Source organism: Chiroxiphia lanceolata, chromosome 18 (genome assembly GCF_009829145.1).
Source record: "Chiroxiphia lanceolata isolate bChiLan1 chromosome 18, bChiLan1.pri, whole genome shotgun sequence".
NCBI classification, from domain to species: domain Eukaryota; kingdom Metazoa; phylum Chordata; class Aves; order Passeriformes; family Pipridae; genus Chiroxiphia; species Chiroxiphia lanceolata.
In genome coordinates, this window is record NC_045654.1 from 4,981,255 (window position 1) to 4,992,007 (window position 10,753).

The window sequence follows — 10,753 nt, forward strand, 5'->3', positions numbered from 1 at the left end:
CCAAAATACTGTTATTTCTATCAAAAGCCAAAACCATCCTCTTGCTTCCACTTTCCAAACAGGGAAACTGGCCAGAATACTTCGCAGTCAAACAACAAAAATGCCTGGACTCTTGATTATTTTCACAGAATCACAGAATATGTCGAGTTGGAAGGGACCCACAAGGATCATCAAGTCCAACTCCTGGCCCTGCACAGGACCATCCCCAAGAGTCTCATCCCCTCTGAACAAAAGCCAGACAAATGGAACATATTTGCACAGTCTTGTAAACAAAATATACTCTTTGTTTCTGATATCCCAAATCCCTTCTGTTCACTTACTCTGGGCCACTGCACTGACTCACAATGTACAGAAACCTGAATGTGCTGGAAAACATTGACCTTGCCAAAAATGCTTGATTAAGATATTTTCTGTATCTACTTTTGACAATACTTAAGTGGTATTTATTTTAATGATCTAGAATATTTTCAAAACATTACATCTGTTTACACCTATTTAGAGGTGTAAACCAGTGAGTAAACTGAGCCTCCCAAGGGCCTGGTACCATGGACAGCTCCAGCTGCAGCAGGAGGAACAGTCACAGTGGCAACACATGAGGAAAAATCCTGCCGGTGCCTGATTTCTAACAGACCTCTCTGTGTTCAGTCTAGAGCAGCATTGCATTGGAATTCCAGTAATGGAGTTTACCTACTCAAGGCAGCAGACAGATGTTAAACACATCTGGCTAAACTCAGCTTTCAGGTATAAACATTCAAGTTGTCCCACCATAGCAGGATGTGGTTATTGTGCATTCTTTCCAGCTTCCCATTATACAGTAAGGCAAGGAAAAAATTCTGAGTATGTATGGCATGCTTAACTACACATCTAATGATGTAATGTTATAACTGGGCTGTATTAATTCCATCTTTTCAAAAAATTTAAAAGCAGAATGTTTTTGTGGTATGCAATACTTAGAAAACACTCATCCCTATTAAAGAATCTGTTATCAGTGCTAACCAAATTTGAATAGCACCATGTTTTCCCAAGTTGCACCTATTGCTTCTAAATCTTCGGTTTTAGACTTTTCTCCATAGTTGCCAAATATTTTATAAAATAAAGCAAGGAGTAATCTGTGGTGAAATATATTGTATGAAAATAAGTGAATTAAGATCCCTGAAATTTCATGGTCAGGTAAGATGGACAGTGACCAAATGAAAGAAGACTTGTTTCTAAAGGCAGATAGACTTGTTTCTAAAGGCTCCCTGATAGACAATAATGTATTTTGTGTGCTTCCCACAGTCATGCTGAAACCCTGCTGTTGACACCATTGTTTCCTCTCCTACAGAGTCGAATGGCAGAAAGTTTGCGTCTCTTTGATTCCATCTGCAACAACAACTGGTTCATCAACACTTCCCTCATCCTTTTTTTGAATAAGAAAGATCTGCTGGCAGAAAAGATCCGCCGCATCCCCTTAACAGTCTGCTTCCCTGAGTACAAGGGCCAGAACACGTACGAGGAGGCCGCAGTCTACATCCAGCGCCAGTTCGAGGACTTGAATCGCAACAAGGAGACCAAGGAGATCTACTCACACTTCACCTGTGCCACTGATACCAGTAACATACAGTTTGTGTTTGATGCAGTGACAGATGTCATCATTCAGAACAATCTCAAATACATTGGCCTCTGCTAAGAATCCTTGGGCTTAATCTGTTTTCCTGGAGCGATAAAAAAGGGGTTAACCACTTCCACTTCTAGTGGGAAAAAAGGGGGCAGTGCTTAATAGCCCAAGGAGAGAAAAGGGAAAATCTGATGTATGAACACAGTTCCTCTTATGGCCCCTTAACTTGCTACATCATTTTCCACAAATAAATGTTCTGGAGAGTGAAAGTCTCCTCTCCGAGAAAACCACACACAAAACAAAAAAACCAAAACAACCAACAGCTCAAAACCCCCCAAAAAAAACAAACAAAAAAAAAGATTGATGCCTAACTCTGTGGAGATGTTTCACCACAGTCACTGCACTTTTAACCCATTTGTTTCATTCCATTTCCTACAGTGGGAGTGTTATCATGTTCTGTGTAAGAAATAATTCTTCATCCAGTTGTCCTAAAGTTCTATTGACATAAAGATATAAATCTGGTGAGTGGCAGATGAACTCGTTTGCAGGGTGTGGAGCAGAGTGGTTGTGTTGGGGAGAAAAGCCAGTTCAAACCAGAAGCTACAGAACAGGAGAGTTTAAGGAAAATACTGCTGTAATTTGTAGAGAACAGGCACGTCCCCACCATACTGGCACCCCCAGTGAGGAGTCCATGCCCCCCACCCTGTATGCACAGGCACATGCACACAGATATACTATGTACACACCTCTGCTTTACTTTACTCTTTCTCATGGACACCTTGCCTATTAAAGGAATTGTTGGTGCACAATGTTTTGTGATTTCCAAACTGACAAGAAGCTCCTTCTGCTCTTTAAGGCTTCAAATATGCAGCAAAACCCCACGAAATTAATCTATGACTAGGCCAAATTAAGGTCAGTGTTTCTTCTACTGGTAAGGAGTTTTATACATCGAAACAGTCTTCTTTTACATCTTTTTTTGCCAAATCTTCTGGTGTTTCACAAAAACCAAACTATATTTAAGAGGTAGGTTAGTGTTCCTTTTTTAATACAGATTAAAAAAAAATAAATCACAAAGCAATTTTTTAAATTATTGTTGTAGTGTCTGGGTTGCTGAATGTGAAAGTTGCCAACGGACAATTCTGTTCCACTGCTCCAAATATATTCTGGGAATTGTAATGTTATATTTCCCAAGCAGCAGGAGCCATGGAGATTGTGTAGTATATAGCCTCCAAAGTCTTTTTTTTGTTGTTTTTTTAAATTATTTTTAAAATGTGATGTACTATTAGAAGGTTAAAGATGAGCGATATGAACAATAACTAAATGTCTTGATATTTCAATTTAATAATTTAAATTATTTACAGTTTAGTGAAATTAAGGAAACTGAAGAGGTGCATTCCTCAGCTCCAGGTTTCATCTCAGAAAGAAACACTACTGGATGGAGTAACATTCTGGCAAAAGTTTGAATGCATGAGAAGCTCTGTGGGACTATACTGGAAAATCTCTAATGGATCATATAGACCCAAGTCTTTGGTCAGTTGATTCTTTCCCCTGCCATAGAAAAGACTTCTTAAAGACTTCAGTGTAAAGTTGGTGTGTAAATAAATGTTTGATAACTGTAAAGCACATACGTACACAGAGACACAGACACACATGCACACTGGAAAATCACCTTCTACTTTTGTTCCCCTGATGTACTATGATTAGTGCAAGAAATCTCAGCCAAGGGCTCTCAGAAAATTAAAACAAAATAGTTAATAACATCAACATTTAAATTGTCCACTTAAAAAATAAATAATTCAAATGATACTGAATGTGTCTACAGTGTGTTCATTAATTAGTGTTATGACAGTTGTTTAATCAGGTAATATTTGGGGTGTTTTCTTTCCTTTATGACAGGCTGCTGAGGTTTCTTTTATTTGCTCCAGATCTCCTTCCTCGGTTTATTCATTAACATTCAGCCATTTCAATATTAAGCAATTACACTTGAGCAACTGAGTGAGATTTAAGGGATGTGTTCCCATTAATCCCATAATAGCCTTACAAATTCTGGTTGCATGTTATTGTTATATTTTTGGGGGAGACTGTTAGTTATAGACCAAAATCACTTGTTAGAGGATGGTGGATAATTTGACTCAGGCCCTTTCATTCCCTTAATCATTTCTGACACCAGCTGAAAATATTTGATAGTGCTTGGATAGCTTTATTGCTTTGATTGCTTCTTGGCATTGCTACAAAATGCATTAAAAAAGTCCTAATCTTTCTTATCTTACGTTTAAGAATCCTCTTTTGACCTGTTTGAGAATATCAAAATGCAAGCTAGGATTTTTCTAAGTGACCCAGAGACTTCAGCTAATGAGGAGCTGGGACTGCCAAGAGAACTACAACACTCTTGAAGGCAGTGATTCAAGGAATAATAATTTTAAACCTTGCTAGAGAATGCAAAATAAGAAAAATATCCCCTGAGGCTCAAGTCAGAGGTTAAGACTCTTCAGTCCAGACATAATAATGGGGAAAAGATCTGTCTAATTTTGAACATGGTATTTTTTCCTTGTACTGAAGACACAGGGGCCCTTTAAGCATTCCCTGATAACTGTTCCCAGCTGAAGAGGCAAACGAGCCAATGAGGCTTTGCCTTCACAGTATAAAAGGTCTGTCATGGCACAGAGGGAGGATTCAGGTCTTGTGGTGAGAAGGTGCTGCTGCCTGCTTGTGATGTTTGCAGTCAGGCTGCTTGACTTGGTGAGTGAACTAAAAACAACGTGGTAATTGCTGGTACGGGATCCTCTGCACTTTGTGTACTGGCAAATTGCTCTCATTTCCTTGGGAAAATATACAGCATTTCTAGTCTAATTTGCTTTCTCTAGTGTGAGAGCTAGATGTTAGCTGGATGAACTGTGGAAAAGGTAGGAAGTTAGTCAGGGCTTCCTTTTCCAAGGAAGGGTCTATAAGATGTTATGCCTCCTTCACCTCCAGCTTTCATGGGACTGTGGCCATTAAAGAAGGGACAAGAAAACACCAGCATTCATTACAGCACAGCTTCAAGATAAGAAAGCTGGATAAAACCAAAAGTGTAGTCAAGTTATGAGGAGGGTAAGAGACATTGTGTAGTAAAACCAAATCTTTATTCAACTAAGAAGGCCCTTCCAACATAAATATCAGAGACAACCCACAGTGAAGTGGAGAACCCAGATATTTGAACCAAGGCCTAAGGGGATTTCTAAAGAAAAGCAGCCAGTTCCATTTCTCACTGAGTGAAGGCTGCCTTGGGAAGGAGAAAATAAAGTAAACCACCACCTGTATTCCTACTTGACTTGAGAAAAGCGTAGATATGGGGAGGAACAAAGAACTAAATAACTGAGTTTAAATAATCAATTCATATAATTGTGTTCTCTGAATAGCAATTTCTTGCTATTAACTCTCTAATAATTTAATTCCTATGATGTTTTTGATCTTAATATTCTGAGTAATTCATGGTTACTGTTTTCTAGCTGAAGAATTGAAGATGTTAAAATAAATCTTGGTTTTATACAGAAAATTCTGTATAAAAATGGTGATTGTATAAGAAAACTGAGGCATAGGAAAATTAAAACTAAAAAGTCTGGGGTGAAGACAGGTGCTGAAATTAAATCCCTTGACTCTTAGTCATCCACCTGGAGAAATCATGCAATTAAATTTGCATCTATTTTCTCAGTTCTCAGGTTTATCAGTGATGCAGTGCACTGCCACCTGAAAGAGCTGCATTAATATAGCTGGGATTTCACTTCACCTGGGCAACAGTGACATTCACAGAAGAGATGTCCCATCTGCTGCAGTAAGAATGCCATCTGTCCTTTCAGCACTTGTACTCCATGCAGCAAAACAAGTTTTGAAGGGAAAAAGGTATCCTTAAACAGTCCTTATCCACACCTCCAGGTGGTTATCGTTTTCCAAGGGTGGAATAGTGGAGACACTGAGAGTCAGTAATGTAAGAGAAATATTAAATCTTGGGCTCTTCCCAAATAGAGGTTCTGGCAAGCTTAAAAATCCATTGCCCCATCCAATCCACCTCCATCTTTGTCTAAAAGGATTTAGTACCCCAAACCAACAGGACAGGTAATAGGTAAGAATTATTAAACTTTTCCAGTATTAACCATATCATAATGAAAGATGTTTTTTCCGAGAACTATTTTTGCAGTTGTTATTGCCCAGGTCACTCATCATTGCATAACACCCTTTCACTAATGTTGTCAAGTACTGTGTGTGTCAACTGATTGTTTATACAAAGAGTGAAAGTTTTGCTGTTAATTTTTTCAATGTTCTGAATGTTCTCTTCCTGCTGGTTCTTCTTCCTCTTTTATCCTCTACTAAATACATAGCCTGTCTATCCTATTTTTGTCTTTCTTTTGCCTGTTAATTCTTTCCACTAAGTTATTGTTTTTTCTACAAATGTTACTCTTCAGGGTTCTCCCAGTCTTTGTGGATTTTCCCTTATGGTTTTTAACTATCCCGCTGTTCCTGGAAGATACTGGTATCCATCCTTAAATTTAGGAATCAAAACCAGCCTGTAAGTGGATTTGCTTAAAATAGCCTCGTGTTCCTAAATTACCCTTGTTTGGAGCAAGACCAGGTGCCCTGGCATAGAGCTGAGAGGAGTCACTGACCACCTCCCAGTTAACACAAACAGCTACACCTGGTGCCAAGTGCATGTGCAGCTTTTGTCTCTTTGTCTAGCACAGAACATGTTGCTTTACTGGCCTGCAAATCTCCTCAGCTCTAGAGAACATCAGCAGTTGAGCTGTGGGATGGTGCATTAGCTGCTGACTTCCCCCAGCTGATCCCAGGTACCTCCTATCTCATTATCTGCATGAGGTGTAGCAGTAAATGCAAAGAGGAAGACAGTTTCTAAGGTGAAGAAGGCTGAATTACCAAGCAGAGGCTGTTTCTGTATCTGTAATTTGTCAGATGAATTATTAGGACTCTTACTACCTATTGGAAAATGTGTGGCTATCCCTGATAGTTCCCCAAATTTTCTTATAGCAAAAAAGTTTTTAGCACCTTTCTGTTTCTCTTGTAAGTAGCCATCTGTATGTGAACCCATTCTGCAGTGACACAATTCTGCTCAAGGAGTTATCTTCCAACCCTTAAATACACGCATGTATGTTTATTTTATATATTTTTTTTTTTATCTAACTAAATAGAAAACCACCTTTTTTTCCAAGGATAGTTACTCAGAGATGCTTTCACAGACTTTTCCAAGAAAATCTGGTTTTCTGTGATGATGTTCTCAAGGTTGTTTAGCCCAACATATTAATATCCTTCATTTGGATTCAATTATTTAGGACTTTAAAAAGGTGTAAAAATACATCTTCAGATTTTTAGGATTCATGTACACTCAGCAAGGCTTTAAGAATTCATTTAATTCTTTTTAAGCACCAGCAATGTAACAGAATTCCTCAGACAATATACTTTCCCATTATTTTAAAGGGTATGGTTTTTAATTGATAATTTCTCTCTAGTGAAACTTTAATTTTAAAATTATAATTTTGATCAATTGGAAAACTTAAGACTAATGTTCATATTAGAAAACTTAAGAAATTAGTGCACCAGGATGAACAGCTGATCCACATTTTGAACACAAGAGGACAAAGTGAATTTTGATGCAACACCCTGAAATACAAATTCAAGCATGTAGTGCACAAAACCTGTACCTTGAGCAGGGAACCTTAACTTGCTTAAGACTTAAGAAAATGAACAAACTAAAGAAAACTAAGCTGAGCAAAAATAGAAAAGACACTGGAATGTATTACATTGGTGAACTTACCTGATTTCTTCTCTGCCTTGTCCATTTGAATATTTAGCTACTTAAAACCCCTACCTTCAGGTATTTTTGCCATCATATTAAAAATCAGATGGATGTTCTTCCGACAGATATCTGCTGGATCATCCAAGAGCCCAGTGAGGGCAGAAATCACTCCATTTTGTATTAGCCCTTGCCTGAAAACAAAGGAGGACAGACTTAACAATCATGATAAAACTCGTATATATGTGTGAGATACTTAACTAGTCTTATTTATGTTGCATTTCTCTTAAAAAGACTTAGAGATTCTGTTCTTGTGTCCCACTGAAACATCTCTATCACTTCCCATACCATTCAGTGAACTTGGAATTACACCTACCTGCCCACACTGTGCATACTCATCAGGTACAGAACTTCTGTTGCTTTTTGCCGGACGGTGTTGTCAGGATGTCCCAGCAAAGTCTTCAGGTTATCCAAGAATCCTGTGAGACACCACAGTTCATTTTAGCACTTCTTACCTTCAGCGTTAATTTGAAATAGCAATACTCATTTTTATCCCACAATTTGAAGTGCAAACAATCAGAACTTTTAAGTTGTGCTGACAGTGAAATGCTCTTTGTCATATCTCAAGAAGGGAAGAAACTTTCAAATTTCAAGGCCTACTGCCAAAAATGTCATGCTGCAAATAAGCTGCTGACTTATCTATCAAGTTAAATCCTAATCCTGCAAATATAAAGTGACATAACTCTAAAAATAAGTCAGTGGAGCTGTTGGTGTCTTTGGAAAAGCATGTGTTTGCAGGATTGATGATTTTTAAACTTCTTCAGGTGTAGCACAGGCTACGTAAAAACACAGTGTTGCTTTACACACAGAAATAAATGTGGTGAACCATTAATGATTCTGTGTATGCACAGGTAGCACTGACCAAAAAAAAAAAAAACACAACCCCAAAGAAACAACAATCTTCCATTACTTTGGCAGCTACTGTTAATCAAACAGGAGTTTAAAAAATTTTAAATACAATTATTACCTTTTATGAGGGAAAAAATACAAAGGAAGTAAATGGAGAAAAAAGCAGTGGCAAACTGGAGGACTTTTTCAGTGTAACATAATGAGGTACATAGATACACAACAGACTGCTAAAAATTGCAAAAAGTAAGCTTGTGGTTTTTCTTTTCTCCAACACCCAAACCTAGGATTCTTCTAAGTGCTGGGATAAAGGCTTCTGAAAATAGTGATGGCCAGATGTAATCGTGATGAGTCTGATAAATTTGGTTATATTGCCTTCTGGCTTAATTTCTCATGAAGTTCCGGGACTGGTGTTTTGTGTTGGATTTTTTGTTTGGGTTTTTTGTTTGTTTTGTTATAGGCTTATTCTACAACCACTGAGATACCTCTAAGAAGGAGTTCTGCATAAAAAGCTCTTTATGTTTTATCTCTCTGATAAAATTATATCTGGATGTGCCATTTTATTCACTGCTGAAGGAATTAATGACCGAGGATGACTTCAGAGATTCTGTAAACTTGTAGATATTTTCTGAAAATTATTTTATTAGTTATTAATTAAAATGTTCATCAGAATTTTTTCCTGTTATTATTAGGGGATCTGAGATATGAGTATTATGAGCATCTCAAGCATAACAGATCCAGGAAGGTAAAACTGTCCTCTGTTATATGTGGTAGAAAATGTCTAATGAAGGAAAACAAAACCAGGGATTTTGCCTTTTCCCCCTGCTTTAGGATAACTAAAAGCCTTCCATTTTCCCCTTTCTAAATAAAATATATTTAGCAGTTTTATGATAATAGAAATTTATAAATTCACTGCTTTGTTTATGTCTGAAAGGTTCATGGATAACAGAATTAGAAAAGATTCCAGGCAAATGAAATTTAACTAAGTGACAATGTGAGTGGTGATGGTGGGGTTTCTAAGTATGGACTATTGAAGCTTTCTTTTTTTTTTTTTAATTAGTATATGTTAGGAATTAGCTAAATTCAGAATAAAGATTGGGGACATGGTTTAGAGGTGAATATGGCAGTACACAGTTAATGGTTGAACTTGATGATCTTAGAGGTCTTTTCAAACCTTAATGATTCTGTGGTTCTACGGGAAAAAAAAGAATATGAACTAGTTTTGTACTTAGGGGTTGAGAAAACTTAAGAGTGAAGCATTGATAAATCCTAAAGTGAGGGTAACTCTTAAAATACTGCCATGTATATGGCATTATAATATTCTTTACCTTTCTAAGGTAAAACAAACAGAAAAATTTTCCTGGGCATTTTGTGTCATCAAAGATATTGTAAGGAAAAAGTAACGAAAGAAAGGAAAGTGGGGTTTCCCCCTCAGCCTGCCCTGCTGTGTCAGAGCTGATGCCAACACATCACTTACCTATTTCTATTGCCTGGTAGACCTTTTCTGGATCATGGACCAGGTCGCAGAGCGCCATCAGTGCCCGCTGCTGTGTCAGCAGCTCAGCAGACTGTAACTCCTCGTTCAGCTTAGGAAGGGCCCTCCTCCCAAATGCCAGAGCGGCTTTTGTGGGATCTATATCAGGGGGCAGGTAGGCTGAGATACGAGGCTGTGCCATCCCGAAGTTTCCTGGGAAGGATTCTCCCTATCTCTAAAAATACTCCAAAATGGCTGTACTTGGTGACTGGACAGATAATGTGCCGAAATGACACCTACTGACTTTGAACAGTGCTCTGTGTCCCAGAGGAGCTATTTTAGCACACGAACACTGTCAGGAAGCTGCGAAAGAGGCTGGACTGGTGCACAGTCACCGGCACTAATATCTGTTCATCTGCTGAATTGTCTTCTGGTTCAATTCTCGACTGAACACTGTAGAGAAAAAAAAGAAAGAAGCTTAAAATTGCAAGGTGATGGAGGTAGTGTTTTTCAAAGGATTAAAACGAAGCGGCCCAATGCCCCGACCAAAAAGGAGGTCAAAATAATAATATTAAAGCAAAAGCAAGCAAAGTGACATTGTTTCAAAAGGGATCTAGTTTAAACCCGCCCTCAGAATTCGGTAACGTTTGATAGAACGGGCGGTGGCTGCCCTCCCCTTCCCTCAGCACGCACAGCGGCTCTGCTGACAGAACCATACGACCTCCAGTATTGAAAACTGCTCCACAAAAAACAAAACAAAAAAAACCAACAAAAAAACCACAAACCAAAGAGCTGAAAAGTTAAAACAACCGCTGGACAACTCCGTTTCTCTCTTCAAAACCAAAGAAAAGCACCGGATAACCGAAGGCGCCGTGTCCCGGCTCCCGCCCCTCAGCCCCGGCCGGCCGCGCACGGCGCGCGTGCCCTGGTTGCCACAGCGCCCGCTCTTTGCGTACGCACCGCTTCGTGAATAGCGGCTGCTCAGCCGAGCACCGGG

At 38.7% G+C, this 10,753-nt stretch overlaps 2 protein-coding genes across 4 annotated transcripts in view; one reads left to right on the forward strand and one right to left on the reverse strand.

Moving 5' to 3' along the window:
• The window catches only part of GNAZ (G protein subunit alpha z), a 52,676-nt gene extending 49,273 nt beyond the window's left edge, over positions 1-3,403 (forward strand). For both annotated transcript variants that reach the window (XM_032706119.1, XM_032706118.1), the window contains one exon: positions 1,325-3,403. In XM_032706119.1, the coding sequence (XP_032562010.1) occupies positions 1,325-1,669 (345 nt within the window). In that variant the 3' untranslated portion in view covers positions 1,670-3,403. The remainder of the gene's footprint in view (positions 1-1,324) is intronic.
• Positions 1-10,704, reverse strand: part of RSPH14 (radial spoke head 14 homolog) — a 76,199-nt gene extending 65,495 nt beyond the window's left edge. The window contains exons 1-4 of one of the 2 annotated variants that reach the window (XM_032706121.1): positions 10,567-10,704; positions 9,760-10,209; positions 7,753-7,855; positions 7,452-7,570 (exon numbers count right to left, since the gene is read on the reverse strand). In XM_032706121.1, the coding sequence (XP_032562012.1) occupies positions 7,452-7,570; positions 7,753-7,855; positions 9,760-9,958 (421 nt within the window). In that variant the 5' untranslated portion in view covers positions 9,959-10,209; positions 10,567-10,704. Of the gene's footprint in view, positions 1-7,451; positions 7,571-7,752; positions 7,856-9,759; positions 10,210-10,541 lie in introns of both variants that reach the window. The other variant, XM_032706120.1, reaches the window with a different exon arrangement.
• Between the last annotated feature and the right edge of the window lie 49 nt (positions 10,705-10,753).